The 21,310-nt window shown below is 41.4% G+C and overlaps 1 protein-coding gene across 1 annotated transcript in view; it reads right to left on the bottom strand.

Annotated features, from left to right (window-relative positions):
* Window positions 1–21,310, bottom strand: part of LOC124184874 (cytoplasmic polyadenylation element-binding protein 2) — a 122,239-nt gene that overhangs the window by 12,315 nt on the left and 88,614 nt on the right. The window contains exon 4 of the mRNA XM_046575045.1: window positions 17,460–17,510. Within this exon, the coding sequence (XP_046431001.1) occupies window positions 17,460–17,510 (51 nt within the window). The remainder of the gene's footprint in view (window positions 1–17,459; window positions 17,511–21,310) is intronic.

The following is a 21,310-nucleotide window of genomic DNA, read 5'->3' as shown; positions in this document are numbered from 1 at the left end:
GGTCGCCTCACGTGAATTGGCTGCGATCTATCGGACCGAGGATCTAATTATCGGCGACGACATTTACGTACAATTGTGTCTAGCTGTGTGCAACCATTTGATTTATACTTGGCACCGAGGTTATACTTGCGATAAGTGCCTAATGGGCGGGTATTTCAATTTGTCGAAATACGTTGTACCTGCTGGCAAAGTTACCGGGATCGTGATCGTGAAGTGAGTTTGAGAGAGGTTGTTCGTATACCGGGTATAATAAAACGGGATGGACAGGCTCGCAATCGACTATCGTAATTTACACCGAGCAGCTTGCGCAACGAGCGGTTAATTAATTCAGACTTTCCGTCCCGTTTTATAAGCCCATTATGCAACCTCGTCGGAGCGATGAAGAATAACGCAAATTTCGGTTTTCGTGCCAGAGTATCAACGCGATCGTTAACAGTCCCGACGGATTGTCTGCTGCGTGGTCTATTTATCGCGTGGTACAGACACTGCAGCTCTTTACGATAATAAATGGAGAACCCGAAAGCGCGATTTCACGCTTCAAAAGTCTAGGATAATAACCAATTTTACGCAAATAGAAACCGCGCAACGATAATCGTGAATTTAAAGACTTCTCCCGATTTCTGGGTCAATCTATGTATAGAACTACTTCGAAACGTTTGGATAATTCAAGAAAAAATTACCAGTGATTAACGAATTGGCGAATTCTCATTCTAAGAACCAAGATGCATAAGCATTGCCATGGTCAACGGTTCGAAATTAACTCTAGTTATTTATTTTATCGACATTTTCATACATGACTCAAAGAAGCAATATTTGGATGAAAAATTCCATTATTTTTCTTAATATCTGAAATTTATGAATAGAATTTTTTTTGCTGTCCTAACTTTTTTCCTGAATTTTTCGATGCCTGAGAACGTAGAAACCATCCCCCCCCTTTACAATGCTGCAATAACGTAAAAACTAGAGCCAATCTGATATGCTTTTTTTTTATCTGTATTATTAAATATAATATGGATCACGTATACTTGAACAGAAAGCTAGTGCATAGTTTACTTTATATAAGTTAACTGTAGGTAGTACGTGGCTTGAGGAAACTTTTCACCTTTGACTAACCCGAACAAAGAATAAGATGGATGAATAGCTTTGAGCACGGGACATTGATTCCAGATCTCCGCAGCGGCGAGATGATTAATCGACACCGCAGCTCCATTATACGCGTTGCCAACGATCTTCATCGTCGTTTTCTCACAGTAGTTTTCTGAATGTCGCTAATGACCCTTCACGACGTCTAGCTCACAATCATTTCTATCGTACATACGGACACCATGTGGGCTGTGGGCTGACTCGAATACACAAATATCGAAGTCCTCTCGCTGTAAATCACCTAACATATAATACGGGTGGAAGAATCCTGTCCACCATAATTTATGACTTATAAGAGATTTCAGTTCAGCGATCGTTTACGAGTTGATTCTCGTAGAGTACGCAAGCTCGTCCGTACGAGTTTCGTTGCCATTTTTGCGAATGTCTCATCACCTGCAGCCATGTTGTTCCGTGGACTTCGTTCGATGTACGCAAGGAATTTTCTCTGCATTGACAGCTCATCGGGAGGAAGTGCAGCCGTGAAAGAAGATCCGGAGACGCCGGATTCGATTTCCGAATAGCGGCATACCGGCATGAATAATGAAGCTTAGACGGTTGCAAGCACCCGCAGCTGTTAGTAGCCGGAAAATTGAGGTGAAAAATTTCGCAGGCTCGCCTCGTCCGCGGCTTTGATATACACATAATGCCAACGGAGCGAAAGCATCCCTTGATGGCGGGAACAAGCCGTCTAGCTCCGGATCAATATTACAGGTAGACCGAGAAGACGAAGAGAGGCGGTGAATGGCTGTAGTTGGAGGATGGTACGTGGTTGGAGTGCCGGAGGAGGGACGGAGAAGAGGATGGGGATGATATGGAAGGATGGGCAATGATAGGACCCGCAGGGGTTAAGGCGGAGGGCTGTGCAGGTATAGCTGGCGAACAGATAAGTTAGATTAGAGCTTGGAGCCCATGCCCCGTGAAGAGGCAAGAGCGCGAGCTGACTACCAGATGCCCCCGACGATACACGTCTATGTTATACGTACCCGTATTACGCGTTCGTTCACGTCAAGACAGATCAGCCACCCTTGTCTTTTTCAAAATACAGCAAGACATTGCCAGGACATGTGAAACTGCGGTGCATTCATTTCCAACGCGGTAGTTTAGAAATTTGCCGAAACATCGGAGTGGAGTTGAAACTGCAAAAGCGTTTGTGTACCGTGGTAATCGAGTTTGCTGAACGACTGTAATTGAATCAACGAGGAAATTATGAAGTGTTTGACCCAGACCTCGACTCTGAGATTCTTCAAGAACGATGATGCAAAATGACCGTATTTTTTTTTCCTCCCCGATCTCGATCCGCCGCGATTGCGAATCACTGTCAGGCAGAAATCCTTGAGCACCGATTACTTTCCATTCCACACGTAGCTTGGAAACGGTTCCAATCACGAACGCTTAAGGCGACCGGATCTCTCGATCGCGTCTAAACGATGATGAAAAAGCGTGGAGTACAAGAAAGTGGAAGGTGGTAAATGTGGGTAGGTAGTTTCGGAGGTGAGTAAACGGTGCTGGACGATTTGCGAGGCACCATTCGGGTGAATTCTCCTTATCTCAGGACTGCGAAACTGCCATGGCACCCGGGGATTTCTGATCTCCAAAATCCGGCAGGCGGGAGTGAGAAGTTCTTTCATTCACGAGGACGGGGGTCGGTGACGGAGGTTCTTGAGCTCGGAACTACCGCGCGTAGCCAAGCGCAAGATACGCGAAAGGGGCATGGAAGGATCCGGGACCCCCGAAGGAGCGAAAGGGACGGCATGCAGGGCCGACGAACGTGCCGACCGACAAGGGTAAGTCAGTGGCGCGTGCGCTCGTGCCAAAGGCGGACTTCTTGTGGCGCGGTTATAGCCGGTGGGAAACCCGGGACGCGTGCGCCCGCCGGCCCCTTGTATTATACCTACGTATAGGCAGGTATACCGTCCCGCAATCCCCGCAACACTTGCTCAAGGGTGAATGCCCTGAACCAGCTCTCGCGCCGCTCACCGCAGGAGGTGGTGGTGGTGGTGGTGGTGGTGGTGGTGGGCAAGGTAAGTGGGTATAAGGTAGGCAGGCAGCGGCAGGTATTACAAACCCGTAACCCACACTGCACACCACCGACATCGATGCTTGTGGCCAACCCGTGACGTGACTTACGGAACGCGGTAGAGGGAATAACCAGAACAACATCAACAACCGTGGCTACGGTCCCTGTTTCGGGATTCGGATGAGACGGAGTCATTTTCGAAATGCCTGGATGTCAAGAATCGAATGGATTATACCTGTATTCACGCATGTTTACCAAATATGCGCCGTTGGTGCTTTTACTTACTTTCAAGGAATCCAAGGTCCTGGCAATGACGGCACGGACTCGGTCGACTTCGCGATGACAACCAATTTCATTTCGCTGGTAAGTCATCACTTGTTGCAACACTACCGCATCAATTTCTAGCGTTCGGTAAGTCAAAGTACCTTTGCATGTGCCAAGATGGTCGTGAACCTTGGTTACACGTAACGATACATCGACGCAATTGGATTTGGATAGACAAGGCCACACTTAGGTAAATCTACCACACTGCAGGTGATCCTGTCACTTTTCAGCAGCGAGTTCATCGCTGCCTGCAGGATAGCCAAGGTTGTTATACGGCATGAGGACAGGGATCAGTATCGCGTCAAATCCTCCGCCATCCTCATTCCGAGGACTGATTTAATTTCAGATAAGCTAACAATTTATCCAACTGCAGTGGTGTACCGGCGCACCCATCACCGACCAGTCTCGGCGAGCATTAAGACTTAAGACAGGATTAAGGGATTGACTTCTGAATCGAAATTGACGCGAGGTTGGTTGACACGTAGTGGTACGAGATACCGAAAAGGATAGGCAGGCTGATTTCGCGGTAAAGAAAGATTGCGTCGTGACAATCGGACGACTGATTACGTGCCACTTGCTTAAAACCAGTTAACAAAGACGGACCCGTGACGCACGTCTCTGTTTATTGCAATTGTGAGAATAACGACGAACGACGCGTTGCGTAATAAGACGGAACTCCGCATAGTGCAGTTGGAGCACGGATAGAATGAAAATAAGGCGAGCGAGCACCAAAAGACACGTAAACCTTGATCTTGATAAACGGCTACTCGCAAACGCAACCACACAAACACCCGTTCACCAAGTAGGTACTTGTCGGGAGACTTTTACGGCACGGTTAGAAATGACCTAAGGCCTCGTGAACGCATACCTGGTAGTAGTCGAGGTGAAGTAGCGTGTGGAATATCGTTGGAAACCATCTGTGGCGCACGAGCTAAATTGCGCCCGAGCACACCGTTATAGCTGGAAATAAATCGAGCGAGTCCCCGGACAATCGGGTAGCAAACATGCGCGCCCCCGTGGTTATAAATTGTGGATCGCTCATTGGGTGTGTCTGAAAAACCACGGAACGCAAATGTTGAAAAGAAAAAGGAAAGTAAGGAAGTCTCAAGGCGTGTACAACGTAAGTAGTTTGATACCCCGTATCCGGACATACGAAACCACAAACCGCGCATTGAGAGAGCTTGTGATAAAAGCTGCACACAGTGCTAGGTAGGCAGAGTTGTACTACGAAGGTACTGGACAGGTATATCATTCACAGAAAGTAAACGAGGCGAAGAGTTATCCTCTTCCGTTTTCCTCAACCTTGTTACGCATCCGTCGCTTTGTCGCAATTGCACACTCAAATCGCATCCGAGGTTTTCGACTTATTCTCTGATTACACCAGACCCGATGGGACACCGTGCTCGCAGTCGGCATTAGCATTTTATCGGAAACGAGATGATTCGTTCTACATATAAAATCTGTTTGATCCGTTCTCTTCCATCCTTCGTTTTCAGTGTCTCTGCATAATTGTTTGCACAGTCTTTCACCGTCCGCCAGCAGTAGGTATTTGCGATTCTGAAAACAAAGTTCCTCTTCTTTTTCTTCCCCTTTTATTCGCCTTGTTGTAACCATCGCGATTCACCAAAGTGGCTGAAACTGACGTCGAACAGACGAAAAGCCAGACAGATAGACAGTCTGTGTTGACATAGGAGGAAAAAAACCAAGACGCATACATTGAACAAGGTTGACATATCGGTTAGCGTCTATTATTGAGTCTTCAAATAGAGTATGACACCATACCTATGGATATATAACCTGTACGACTTTCTTCGCATCAATTTTACAGATCCGCAACGCTGCAGGCAGACGTCACGAGATATATAATCGTGCGACGAGAAGAAAAAATGGAAAAAAATTTGTGAATATGTAGACGATACGTGAAAATGCTCTAAGGATTATGTATAGCGTACATGTACGATAGTGAAGAGAGACAGCTGAAGAACGGTAGCATTTCATCGAAGGAATAAATTGACTCTTATACTAGCGCAAGTTCCCTATGCGAAGAGTTGCTTGAAAAAAAAGATCGATTCCCTTGCCTCTTCGCGCGCGTGACTCGGCAAGTGCATGAAGCTTCTTCTTCTCCGCAGCGTCACTCCAAACATGTACATGTGTATCCACTACACCCACGGACATGATACTGCGCATACCTTTCAAGGTTTTCAAACTGGAGCTAAAACCTGGAGTAGCGAGTTACAGCAACACCGGTGCATCGGTACATCACCAGGATGTTGGACTCGATCTTTCTCTCCTTCTTCGTGTTCTTCTTCTTCTTCTTCTTCTTCTTCTTTCGCCGGCAGAAAAATGTTCTGGGATTCACGGATGAAGATTTATAAACGCGGTGGTTTCCTCCGGAGGGAAATTAGCAGATTAATTGCATCTTGACATACGTACATACGTACATACGTGAGAAACGGAGACGTCTCGAGTGTTTCCTCGTACGTGACTCTCCGTCTCGCCTCATCATCATCATCCCATTTCTTAAGCCACCGTATCACAATAAAACCTAGCGCGTCGTCTCTCGGTGCTCGTAAACGTGACGACTTACAACATACGCGTGTAACGACACCGTGAGTTATTGTATGCACAACCAGACTTACTTATTCAACCGAATGCTAATTTATCCGTACCAATAATAATTTGCCAAGTCTAGGACATCGCAAACACTCAAAATACCCAAACACGCGACGATGTTATTACATGAAAAGGTGTTGTTGGTTCTTGCGAAATTTGGAAGATTATTTTATTTTTTTGTTTCTTAATTTTCTCCATCTCCACCTCATTTACACTGAGCAGACAACGTGACTGCGGTATAATTTTCAAGAACGTCACTGCACTACGCCATTTTATATCTTTACATAAATGCAATTATGTGAGCGATTCGAAGGAAAACGAGATCAATTAAATTATAGCCCCGAACTTGATTTCTCTTACGGGGAAGGGGAAATAAACGGGGTGAATCCTTACGGTCCGTTCTTTGGTCAATCGTTATAGGTAACATGAAAGTTTGGCGGTTCATCGTCAGTCGGTGCACGTTGGATAAAACCGGAAGTGAAGTCGGACACGCATGGATGCCACGCCGCGCGGATAGAATTACGAGGACCGCATAATCCGGGGACCGTAAATTCAGCGTAGAGAGTAGAGATTATAAATTTTTCCTTCCGCAAATTCCCTCGAGTATATTTGACCCCTGGACCTTTCGACCTCTCGACCTCTCGCCTCGTTCCGAGCTCGCCCGAGGTCGACGAGACGCGAAATGGAGAAAAAGACGTGCGAAAAGTAACAGCGAGGGAAATGAAATTAGGCATAAATAAAGTAAAAGACCGGTGAAACTAGCAGAAAAATCTCCATCGCAACCACTTTGCCTGCATGCTCGTTTGATAATAATTATTTCGCTTACGTATTGCATACGTACACGCGTATAATATATATACGATACATGGAAATTTCTCTGCCAGCGCAATTTAAGCAATTTCACATCCGAAATATTTTAGAAGGGGTATTACGAGCGGAAGGGGGATGTCAGGGAGGGCGAGGAACCCTTGAGACGGAAACTAGCGAAAAAGTCTCGTTACATTAACACCCGCATGCTGCGGCAGACCTTCTATTTCTATACAAGCCCGCACGTAATTACGAATTTCTTTCTTTTTTTTTTTTCTTTTATCAACCACAGCAACGATATACGTCGACATTGGCGATGGCAAGAAACGTGAAACGCAAAAATTTGTCAAAAGATTAATATACGCATGCCGGGGTGATAAAAAATCAGACACCGCGTTGCGTGTGATGTATACGTTGTAATTGTAAATTTCCCGATAATAATAATAATAAGAATAATAATAATAACGATGATCTTGGTATTAAATATGATTCATTACCACCTACGGCACTATCATTATCATTATTGTTATTACTATTATTTTTATTCAAGTTGTGGCAAACATCAAAGAATCTCTGCGGTTAGTATGTATGTACCATGAACAAATACAACTCGATGCAGATTACGTTTGTATTTTATTATAAATTTCACTCGCTGCATTACCGCACGCACCTCAAAGTTTATACTTATGACATACTCGCCTGCCTAGTAATTACCCGGTTAATTAATTGATTAATTAGCTGGGATTAATTAACCAGTGGCACGACCAAACATCGGTAAAACTTATATCACACGACTCCGCGTAACATATTCGCGGTGTCGAAAAGTGGCAAAAAAAAAAACCGTGGTCATATTACATATACATTCACGCACAGGTATACAAATGTAATCTACATACCGATACATAGGCGAATAAGAAGACGAAGGCAAGCGTTGGACTACTGAATATAAGCATGATAAATTATAAATTGCGACAACGTCTTTTAACAATAAATAATGTTACAAATTAATAAACGAGTTACATACAGCTTGTATTAATTATAATATCTGACGCGATGAAAGCGCGACTTTCGTCATGCAAATTGCCGCAGTGCTTACGTTTCAATTTCTCGGCAAACACCGTTTTTTCCGTCCTAATTAACGTCGCAACGTGTTTGCAAAATGTTACATTTACGCTCTGCGAATATCGCGTATCGATATACGATATACGGTACGTAAAAAACGACTTGTCCACGTTTTATCTAAAGGTGCCCAAGTGTACGCAGGCACAACATACGCGTACCCATGGACACTGGACCGGAATACATCGGTGTCACTTTCTACCTGCCGCCTTCGCCCGAGGCGAAGCAAGCAGGCGAAGCAAGCAGAACCTCAACCGAGCCTGATTAATTTTTTCCCATCCCCGGAGTGAATTTCCTTATTGTGTAAAGCAGAATATAGGCACGTATGTTTTATGCAGAATTGACGTGTGCACGAATAGGAAATTGCATTCACTCCAGGCAGTGCGTGAAACAAACTGACCTCTTCATTTCGAAATATGTTTACCGTCAGTTTATAAGATTTTTGATGAAATCCTGATGTGGCTCAAAATGAGTTGTCGTCGATTGAAATTGGGTAAAATGAACGTAAAACTGTCGTCAATCACGGATTCCAATGCCGTTCTTCCATGCCGAGGTGATACGGCATTGTGATAAGTAATTGAGTTACTGATTGCGAATCCCTGTTTCTCGATCTTTCCATTTCGGCACTTTTTCGCTCGGACTGTACACCCGACGCATCCTTAAACCGATATAGAAGCATCGCAGTGCCGTGAGTTCTGTACGTGGTATATAAGCGGAATGAGGATTCCACCGCGTCTAGCAACACCAAGTCAAAAGTTCTTCGTCGTTCTGCTGCCGGCGATGCCGTTTCTGCTACCCGATGGTGATGCATGGCTTGCGCAAGTGCGCGAACTCCCGAGGAATTCTAACCGCGTCTTGCGATGGTTGTCGGTGCAGTTGTATTGGAACCACAGGGATCTATTAATACCAAAGTCGAAATACCTACAACTCTGCGTGAACACGTATGGGATATGCCAAGGCATCCGTGCGTGTAACAAGCCCGTGAAAACAGTAGTTAAGCTAAGTGTACCAGTTATCGACACGTTTATTTTTCAAAATTTTAAATTGACTAAAACCAATTGCTAGAGGATTAAACGCTAGAAATGTATTTATTGGTAATATTGGAACTAGAGATCAAAAAGATACAACCGAAAAAAAAAAGAAACACAAACCAGGTTCAATAACCGGTACACTTACCTTGCACGGGAAACCGTTCCCTCTGATTCAATTAGTCGCGATGATAATTAACGCCTGTGCGTATTTATCGTACGAATATTTTCATTGATGCGATTAACAGCGATGGTTTCGCAGATGTTTGAGACATACTGCGGGGTGTGAGCATCGAACGATGTAACCTGTCGACGCAAGCGAGTGGATGAAATTTGTGCCAAACGAGCTTCGGGAAATGTCCTCGAAAGAATGCAGTTGACCCCCATAGGCGTAATAAACTCTGTACGCGAGAAGAGTTTAATTTACAAGTATACAGCGGTGTAAGGTGACTCCGCACACTTTCTGAACCTGATTTGCACGCGCCGCACCCGCGCTTCTTGATATCGGTGTTGAATTACAGTTGAAGAAGCGAGGAAGAGGATGACGTGAGGGTGATTTCGAAAAGCGAGAAGCGAATTATCCGACTTCCATCTTCATCGCTATCACTTCGCGATCTCCCTCATCGTTCGTCATCTGTTCTTTCGATGGGAAGGCTACACATGTACATTGCGCACTATACGATGAAATACGCCGTGTATACAATACGAGAAAACCGACCGTGGCTCAAACTAAATCGAGAAGCTCGCCGACCCACGACTTATAACGAACAACTCTTACTACACCTCGGATCCATATAAGAGGAGCTGAGCCAAGTATAGAAAAGATTCGCAAAACCTCCGTCTTGCGGGCTTGGACGAATTAATTAAGACCCAGGAGTAATCGGTGCCTGCCCGCGACGAAAATAAAACTAATTGTAAACCAAAAATAATGATTAAATTTGCGTTTTGGCTTTCTTATTCTCAGATCTTCATCCTCCCACTCGACATGTTTTCTGCGGTACCTTCGTCAACGACTCGATTACTTTGTAGTTTTTACAAGCACTAGTGCTCGTAAAAACTGCACGATGTTATCAATTTTTGACAGTAGGTGACGTAAAGAATAGGATTTTTGACACGTGCGCATATGAAGACCTCTCGACTCGTCCGGCACTTTATACTCGTCGAGAAATCTCTATTTCATGCGTACTTGCCACGAAAATAACTATTTGAAAAGTGTGATTCACTGCAGTCGTCGCTAGAAGTCTGATTCACCTGATTGTGAGACATCTGTCATTCTCTATGATTAGAAGATTACACAATCGAATCGCGAATTGACTTTCGTTCTTTCTCAAAGTCCAGTATATACGCATATATGAGGCGGTGAAACGATTGGCTTGCAGATTGAACCACGGTGAACAATGGTCAACGGGAATGATCGTCAGCTTTGCTCGCCGCGCGTGTTACGCGGTTCCGCTCTTCTTCACGCTAGAGTCAACCGTCAAAAATTCCATCTGGACTCTGTCCTAGGGACCGGAAACGGAAGCTGAAACAGTAACGACAATTGTCCTTTCGCGAGGTAGTCATCCGTACACGTTGCAATCGCTCTTCATCGTACATCATGCAAAACAAACGTCATCGATTCTTATTACCTTTCACGAACAGCGTCTAATTGATGATTTAAATATAGACACAGAGTCGGATAAGTTGAAACGTTTACCTGTCTGATAAAGGTGTCGTCCCTCAAAAATAAAAAAGCCTCAACTGGAGGGTAAATTTGCACCTCAAGCTCGGGGATGATGATAAATTTCCGTAAGAAAAAATTAGAGGATGATAATTTTAACCAAAGTTGACAGTTTTTTCACCGCGAGAATTGAGAAACTAAAAGTCGCAGCGATTAAAATCTCAATATTCTCGTACTTTCTTCGCGGCGTGAGGTTGGCCTTGGACGCGGCTGTCTCATGGGTTACATAACCGTTCGATACATTATTCAATTGGATCGTTGTCCGACTGTCAAGGATGTTTCTGAGCAAAGAAATCTTGTGCGACTCCGCGTTAACATTAGTTAAATGAATAAAAAAAAAAAAAAAAGGATTTCGACAAGCGCAGTTTCTAGTGTAATATGCATTTCGCATATTTCGGATCTCGGATATATACACATCCATGTAGATGTATACTACACTTGCACTAAAAAAAAAAAAAAATCATCTAGAGATAAATTCAATGAATATGTATGCTAAAATTGTCGAATATTTATTACCAGATGATACTGCGACATGTCCTTAAATGTCAAACAACTTTTACCCCGTCCGATGGATATAATATTTAGCTTGGAATTTGTGCAATCGTCATCAGTTCGGTGGCGTGTATATTATACACGATGTGTGTATTTACCACACGTTAAACAGTGTGTCAACGCTGAAGTTGCCGTGATGCGGGTGAAAATTCGCTTCGTTTCACGCGCGGATATCGAAGTAGGTATTCAAATTTTTTGCATCATTCAATTTAGAAGGACTTTGTTTAAACTGGATACCAAATCATGCAGCGGTTGTTGCACCGCGGCCGTGAACTGACCTCGTCATCCGTGAAAACATTTAATATAATATTGAACGCTGTAAAATGTTTCAAAGAGATGCAATTTAAAAAAAAAAAATAAAAAAAAAAAATAAAAAATACCAACGACAAAAATTGTCAAGGAAACTTTATGCGCTGATAATCATACGGCAGAGTGCAAAACCGTTCAGGCAAGTCGTAGCTATCGTGAAAAAAAATTCACGCCTGCCGGCGAACCCTGAACTTACGCAACGCGTATCGATTTCATACTTTCGAATAATTTCTTCCGCAGTTTTAGTACAAGTTGAAGAACAATACATGGAGGGAGTATAGACGTGTTTGATATCGAATTTAATCGAAATAAATTACAAGTGCCATCATGTTCGATATTTAAAAAGTCAATCAACCCGCACAATTTACGTATACGAAAGAATTGCTGCCAGCGATCGATTATCTCTGTGCGATACATTCCATTCGAGATATCTATAAGCCAAAAATTTTTACGACCGGTCCAACGTGCCATACGTCCATCTGTATTGGGTTACACATTCGTAGAAGCGACTGTAACGGTCGAATAAATAATTTACCGAACAGCAACATATAGCGTATAACTCGTATAAGCGACGGATTATACAGTCAATCACATCGCATAGTTGACTAATTTCGAGCCACTCCCATACGGTGCGGGATGAAATCGACACACGCGTCATATCGCCCATATATTTATATGTTATAATAAAGCTTCGAAACACAGGCACAGCGTGTATGTTATTTACTCGTTACAACATTCCGCGTATTTTGTAATCCGACGGTAATAAACTCGCGTATCCGAGATGCAAAATTAGTTTTTAACCGTTCGAAATACAGGTCACTGCACCTATACTCAGAATTTCGATTATACATTGACATTGACGAATATAAGAGGAATTGAAATGAGGCGATAAAAATCGTTGACACGAATGAATTGAGGTTCAAGTTTTAAACGGATTTCGAATGCAAATCGATTTCAGTAAAGTCTCGCGATTTTCTGTACCTACGATGCCGGACATGCTGGTTAGAAAATAAGTCCGTCGGGTATAAACGATGTTACAGGTGACCTTTCGAATATTGAATGACCGGTCAGAGCGGATACACCAATGTCAAAGATCAATCTTTTGACAGCTAGATTAAATCGAGTCAAAGCTTTCTCAACGTTGGTCTGAAGCGCGCGTGCGTAAAAAATCCAATTGCCAATTCGAGGCGAATTCAAGAAACTAGTAAACGCATTTACAGCCAGAATCACGCGGCTGTGTTTATTGCGTAACGTTATCGGAAGTAGGTATAACAACGGACCAGTTTTTGCAGTTCTTTACAACATGCGTAACGAAACTTTCCGAAACAAGGGTGGGTAAGTATTATTAAGTGTATGTACGATGTTTACGTGACGCGAGGTGTAGGACTGAAGTAATCGTTAATTCCTGCAACCGGCAAGTAACGGAAGTTACTGCTTGAATTAATTCATTTATAGATCCAATGATTCATAGAGACGTATGATTAGATATGGAAAGTCTGGATACAGGTAATTTATCACTGTTGGTAACCTGTAAGAGATCTCTGCGAATGAATGAGAGAAACTGCGGCTTCTCCTTCAGCTTCGAGTTGTAATTTATATGCGGCCAGCTGTCGTTTGGTACACGAAATTTGGACGTAAATTTATAGGGGAAGAATGAAAAAAAAAAAAAACAGATAATGGAGAGAAAAGTCGAAATAGTACATGGGAGCAGACTTGATTTATGAATAATCCAGAAACCGCGCTACTCTAAAAGGTATACTTCGCGGTATTCACTTGAATAATAACATGACCGCGATAAGACAGATAGATTCTTGCATCATCGGACGAAGGAGGCGATCCAAGATTTTTATTACCGACGATTATTACGACGATCATGTCGATAAAACAGCAAGATATAAATCATTGACTTATTGTAATATTATACCCGAAAAAACCGTTGCAGAGTTTAATACCCGACAGTATGTTGTATCTACTTGTACAAGGCACAAGATCATCATCGAGAATCACAATCAGCTCGGAGACGTATTCCATACACTGAGAAAAATTTCGTTTGTTACGGTAGCTAGAAAAATTCAGCAAAACAGGTATCGCTGAGAAAACTGTTGGAATATCGTTGGAATTACGAAAAACGAGGTACGCCTAACCATTTTCCGCTATTGTCGATCCTTTTTTGGTTATTGCAACGTAAAATCAGTTTGTGGGGTATACCCTACTTTTTTAGTCAAACAAGGCTTTAACGTCAATTTATTCTTGCGCAAGCATTAATTTTTCGCAACACTGAAAATTTCTCTCACTGCACCATCATGGGGCGTCAAGGGGAGTTTTCCGTTGGATTATCGAGCGACGTAGATCGTGGAGTATCAGTGCATAATGAGAAGTAGTCGGTGCATCGCTTGGTTCTTCGTAAAACTAAACACATGGCACCAGGCAGAGCATAAGCCGGGACTGCAGCACCATAACATTGCACGGAATGAACGGTTTCACATGCAACCACCGACACGAGTGCACGTGGGTACGTACGTTACACGAGCCATACCGTTAATCATTCAGAGGTTTATCATGGTGGGTAGGTGCATAGACGGTTAGCAGAATTCACACCAACCAATGGACTCGAACTTACATACAGCGGGCGGTGAGAGAGACTCGTGACTTTAATTTCCACGAGGGATGTATGTAACATTAGGTATGTATAAGCAGAGATCCCGAGATAATAGAAAGAGAGAGAGAGAGAGAGAGAGAGACTTGAAATCGAGGTATAGAGTCGCTAGAGATTTCCCTGGTGGCTCTGTGGAACCGCCACGTTAATAATTGTTGAAGAAGCGGTTACAAGTGCCAGCGAGATGTGCGGCGGATAATTCGCTCGAATGGAATTCGTACACTTCGGTGAAGGTCTCGTTCTACCTTCAACTGCGATTCCCGTCATTCGATGAGGCTGACGTCGGTACCGTTGCCGTAACGAAAGGAAACATTGAAGAAAAAAACGTTTTCAAACGATTTTCAAATTACTTTCAAGGAGTTGGCTTTGCAAAATATGGCTATATTTTATTTATCATCGTTTACCAAATTTCAGACATTCTTAAAGGCGCCAAGTAACGATTTTCCCAAAACATGCATCGTTACAGTAACGTTACTGACTTCATGCACGACTTTAAGACATTATAAGAGGAGTCTCTTCGACCACGATGATGATCCAATTTTGTGCCACTTCAATTTACACACGTTCGAGAGTCGAAGCAAGATTTTTTTCACGCTTTTAATTCACCGACACCGTGTGCTCTGGTAGATTCGCGTGAGGGAATTAGGTTGATTACCGTAATGACGAGCTACCGGAGATTCCTTTTTATCGCGCTAACTACGCGATCCACAGCTGGCTTCCACGCTTATGCAGACCGGGCAATGGTCACTCACTGGACCCTTAATACGTTCAGGTACTCAACAGCCTCGTTCAGGACCCTCCTTTTTGTCATCTTCCCACCAGGTTGACTCCTTTATTTATTACGGTCTTTACCGGTTAATTTTTCTCTCCCTCACGTCTTTGTCTTAGCTTCTTACTTCCATCATTGGATTGTTTCAATTTTTTACTCCGTAACTACCAAGCCTGTTTCGTGTAATGGGTACCCACATGTAAGTAGGTCTTGCCCGTGCTTGTTTATTTAATAAATAAATAAATAAACGACATTTCTCGAGCAATGCGAGCCCAGATTGTAAAATGTGTTCAAACGCAAGAACAACAAGAACAATAACAAGAACACGGTACTCATTTCGCAACGCGTGATTAGTTTGACGGTATTTCACTGACGTACCCACGACCCAACGACCCCTCGAGTAGCCTGCGAGGATGTACTCTACGTACGTACGATCCTGTCTACGGTTCACCGACGTGTGTGTGTGTTACGTGTTGCAACGTACAGACATCACACGTTGGACTTTAGAGGTTAGTGGCACTAAATACATCCAGCGGGACGATGGTGCTTCCCATCTGCTTTTCTCTAATTGTCAGCAATCCGCTTCCGCTGCAATGTAACGGCGGCTTCCTAGCATTCATTATCTCCTCGTCTTACGTACGTACGTGCGTACACAGACGATACACATAGAGAAAACTTGATGAAAGAATACATCTAATTGGCAATGAGTAGAAAGCAAAGAGAAAAAGAAGATGGATTGAAATTTGAAATTCTCCGGTACCGAATTCAATTTCAAATAATTTACTACCCTGCAAGAATGAAACGGCGTGAGAATACCAAAGTGTACATCGATTAATGTTTGGAATTCGATTTGAGAAAAAAAAACAAAAAAAAAAAGACCGAAAACACTTGGTGGTAACTTTTGCAAAAATTTCCTTCGATTCCGATTCTTTTTCTCAACAGTTAATCCGAAGAAAAAGAGTGACCGATATCATCAATTTTCAAATCCTCATTACTTCTTGCTCTCTTACTGCACACATTTATCAGTATGTACGTGTATCACAGGTCGATGATAATCCTTTTTTCTAAATATACAGCGTACGTACTGCGAATAAATGAATTTAATTTTTCCATCTACCAGCGGAGATGAAAAAAAATTAATTGGTTGACCGACGCGACTAAATTTCGTAAACGCGAATCTGAGACGGACGACCTTTAAAGATCCGCAAGATTGGAATTACGAAGACGGAATAAAAGCTATAGTTCTTAACGACAGAAAGCGAGATTGGAGGAGAGATCCTGATGCGCGTTCGGCTATCTATGCGCGATTTTCGCACGTAGAAACGTGCAACACCTACATACGCGTATCGTACCTTATACGAGAGGCTGCAACACGGCGAAGCTTTCGGAGCAGTTAAACGTTTTCACCTACGCACATCGGTGTCACATGTATAATACGTTACATACGGATGCGAGCATACCGCGTTATATTATAACACGGTGAATGAGTGAAAGCAGTTCGTTCAAGTAAGTTTGAAGAGGCGAAAGATAAACGTGAGTATGGGTGAAAAAAGAAGGAACGAAAAGAGAAGAAAGGAAAATTATCCTTGCGCCTTGTTAGCAGCCTTGTTCGTTTCTTATTATCGACCCTTAATTTCTCCGTTCAAAGTCGACACCGATGATTACCGACGTACGATTACGACAAACGTTTATTCGTACCCTGCATGTATGTAATTATACGTATATCGGCGTGACGGATCTCCTGCATTGACGATGTATCGATCGTAAGGATCAACGGTGCGTGTACGATAGATTTAGGCATGATTGGAGATATTCATCTAAAACATCGGTGAATGCCACTCACCCGATCTCATCGTTCGGTAACGTTATGTTTGACAGTCGATTTCTAACTATTTTGAAACTTTTGTCATATATACAGAGCTGTGGGCATATTGATGATCGTGGGAAAATGCTCATCACGTATACACAAAGGCGGTCAAGAATACCGCAAAAGTTAACTAACGTAACATCGTCACAAGCCGTCAACAAGCTTTCGAAACGGCATTTTATCTTTTACACTTTGTTGCCTTTTCTTTTTTAAACTTATTTATTTCTATCATACACCTTGATTATCGAAGCTCATCCTTGTTGAACTGCGGTGCAGAAATTTATTCGAGGAACTTGAAATCGATGACGCAGGTAATCGGCTATGTTATTTTTTTTTTCTTTTTTAGATACAACAGTGAACTTTCGAAGAGCGGTTAATTTTCAGGCTAATTCGGCGACGAAAAATTTTCGAATATTGTCATTCTACGGTGTATGATTTATTACTTATGTATATATTGTTGTTTTTACATCTCTACGGAGAGTAAACTGTGTTATAAAATATACGTACACCTGTAGATAAATATTATCGAACTCACCGTGAAGTTGAGCTAGGGACTGTAGCGTGTTCGCGTTGCAGTTTATGAATCCTGGAAATAAATAGAGAAAAATTTCATTAGACTCAATTGTCTGTACAAATATATATCCGATTGCGAAAGCGGCATATGCTGGAGCTGATTGCCGTACAATTCGCTCCTTAATTTCATTTATATTACGCAGGATACGAAGGAAACAATTTTTCGCTGTCGATATGATACTCGTATTATTGGAAGAACGGTTCCGTAAAATAATATTAGTGATTCAAAGTAGAATAAATAAAGAAAATAAATTAGCTTTCGCAACGTATAACGATTAAAATGCTACTCGTTGTATTATACTCGTAACGCCTGCCCTGATTTGCCAATTTGCAAACGCGTAATTGAGTCGGTTGATCCGAAGAATAAAACAATAATAACAACAACAACGACAAAAGAAATACACATCAGGTTTGATTACATGCACAGTAATCAGTCACTCGTTCGTGCTGGATATTATTTATTTTTACCATTACTGTTGTCGGCGTTATTACTATTATCATCGTCATCATTATACTCTCTCTTGCTAGTTCCTATTAGTTAAAACTTCTAACTACATTTTCACTCACACGATATGCATCGGACAGGTTGCGTCTACTATAATTATATATATATATATATACATATATTTGTCATTGCGATCGGCTGAAAAAACGTTCTTTAACACACACTAGGATTAATTAATATTCGCAAACTGACCACCATCACGCCGCCGCGATATAGTTTTGCGATATCGTAAAATTCCTCCCTCCTACATTATTCTTTCTTTCATCCATCCGTGGATTGAAATTCTTTGATTTATCCATTAATTCTTTGTTTCGTTACATTGTTCCCTGTACTTGTATTATACGACAATATCGTTGATTTATATCGTCACGAAATATTCTGCAGAATCATCAGATAATTATCGTTGTGTATCGGCGGCACACACCTGCACAGGTATATAATACGACACAGTTGTTCCGTATTACCGGATCGAACTCGACGAGCAGCGTGTCGAGTAAACGTGGGTAGGTGGATAGGTACGAATACTCACAAAGGTACAGCATGCGATTGCTTGCGAAGCGTTTGTCGCCGGTATAAATTCGGTGCCGAATTTCGCCATCAGACTCTACACGCTACAGATCAATAAACAAGTTGGCAAGCAGGAATTTCGTTGGCAAACAAAACGATTGCCGATTCCACGACGTGTACGCCGTTAGGTTCATACGTGTGTGTGCGTGTATATATTATATACGCAGCATTTACATAGCCAGGTATTACCTATCAGGGGCCTAAATCAATCGCGTTAAAAAATTATCGCGCGTCGCTGCAAAAGTTGTCGTATGATCTACATAATATACCTGCCTCGTGTACAACGTTACAGATTAATTCGAAAGCTCGCGTATGCGTGTAAAGTAATGATTGTCGATTTTTCAATATACAGTCGCGAACCGATTCAATGAGTATAGTAGATTTGAATATTTAACAATTTATAACCTTTTCTCCCGGCAGCTGGAAACGAAAATCTATTTTTTTACCCGATTCTTCAGCAACCCGACTGAGGCCTGAAATAATGAATAGGGAAAAAAAAAAGAATATAACTGTAGCAGAGAGAAACACCTGTTTTAAATTATTATAACATAATACACAAATGTGTATAATTAATTAAAATGCAGAGAATCGAGGTATAAACCTCTGCAAAGGGGTCGAAGCAATTTCAACGTGATGTAAAAATTTCTTCTCTTTATGGTTTTTTTTTCAACTCTTATTATTATTATTATTATTATTATTATTATTATTATTATTATTATTATTATTATTATTATTATTATTATTATTATTTCCACTCATTTTTTCTCTTTCAACTCATTTCTGACTATATAACGTATATGATATAGTTGTATATTACGGGCGGTTGAGTTTCGGTTTAGCTCTTCGCACGGCTTTATAAATTGCGTGGTTATAAATTATAACGTTATAAAGTCGTGAAAAAAAGCAAGAACGAAAAAAAAAAAAAAAAAAATACAGTCGTACATTCACGTTTGCAGAAAATTCAGCTGCACCTACCGTACAGACGGCCGAAAATTCGCCACGTTGCATATTTACGTGTAAGGTATGCGGGACGACGAAAAGAATAAAATTAAAAATAATATGTAATATAATAAACAAGGTTATATTTTTTCGTTTCTCGTTCTATTTTTTTTTTTTTTTTTTGTTCCTCACGTAATTGCAAAATACGAAAGTCACGATATATGTACCTAATAAATGTATCACGCTCGCGTTGCGTGCAGAGCAAAAACCCGAATCTGGTGAATTGTACAATAATTCGTGCCTGAATATGAGTGTGTAAGACAAAAATTTCGTTAATTCCTGACGGAATAATCGCTTCGCGTATCCAGATAACACGTGTAATAATGCATAATACGTACGCAAGTAGGAAATATGAAGTATTTTCTACGAACACATGTTTTCTACTACATTTCTAATTAATTAGAAATTAAATTTTTATGTTAGAAATTTCCCATACAACTCTCTCGTTACATACACATCGTATAATGTGTGTATACATTCGCCGATACGCTGCAGAAATACGAATAAAATGAACGAAGAGACCGGATGAAAACATTAATCGCGAATGTAAAACATATTGTGCAGGGATGAAAAAAAAATTTAACTAGGGATACGTACGTTCAAGTTAAAAATTAATATTTAAAAAATTAAAAAAAGGATAACCCGTAATTACGTAACATATTTAAAATACGTATGGGTACGGTGCGTAATAAATGTCGAAGAATCTTCTCTCTGTATTCGGTCACGGCTTACGATTGCGATCTGACAATCAGCTTATTAAATTTCCGGGGCTTCCTCCAGGGTTTCGCGTTTCGATCGGTTGGCCAAAATTCATCCCAACGCGTCAGTAATAATACGAAAAAAAAAAAAGAAAGAAAAACGCTATATTAGGGTACATTATATATATATATATATATATATATATATATATATACACATGTATATTTATTAATACGAATACGCATCAGTGAATATTCATTTCACTCGTGTGGTGAATGCAGGTGACGGGCGATTCATCGGGGCAAATAAATTACGATTATTACAGGCAATTTCGAGATTATTATACACGATTCAGAGCGAGTGATAAATCAGGGAACTTGGCACCAGCCGCTGTTCAACAAAATCTGGCTTTGCCGAATTGAACTGCAGATTTCGCACAACATTATATATTATAACGGAAAACTAATCAGAAGCGAGGCAATTTACTTTTTGTCCGACAATAAAATGAAAACGACGCTATAATATACCATGTCTTATTTTTTCGCAACAAAATTTTTTTCAATTCTTTCCTAAATACGGATTATATAATGTGATTAATCAATGTTTAGATGTTAACAAATTCTAATGTACGTACGTAAGTATATCTTTTGCAAATTTTATGCCGTATATGGTTATTTTTATCACTATACTCGTACTGCAATATCAATTTTCCGATGTTATGATTTTGCCGTGCAGTAAAATACGCAATTTGAAAAATAGAATAATTATTCACCGAAGCGTTGTAAAAAAAACGGCAAATTTTATTGGTACATAAAATATACTATTTTTCACGAATATCGGCAGTATTATACGAAACAATATTATGCAGTCGAGTTTAAAATGACTTTGCAATAATATAACGCAGCGGTATTAGAAGCGGCAATTCCCAGTGTTCTTTTTATTATTTATACGTCCATGACTGCTAGGTATAATTCGGTGAAAGCGTCACAGCGGTATAAGTATTATATATACAACATCACACATAAATAAGCAGTTTCAGGCAT

This window comes from Neodiprion fabricii, chromosome 6, assembly GCF_021155785.1.
Source record: "Neodiprion fabricii isolate iyNeoFabr1 chromosome 6, iyNeoFabr1.1, whole genome shotgun sequence".
NCBI classification, from domain to species: Eukaryota; Metazoa; Arthropoda; class Insecta; order Hymenoptera; family Diprionidae; genus Neodiprion; species Neodiprion fabricii.
Note: the sequence above shows the minus strand (reverse complement) of the source record. Positions and strands in the feature narration are given on the sequence as shown.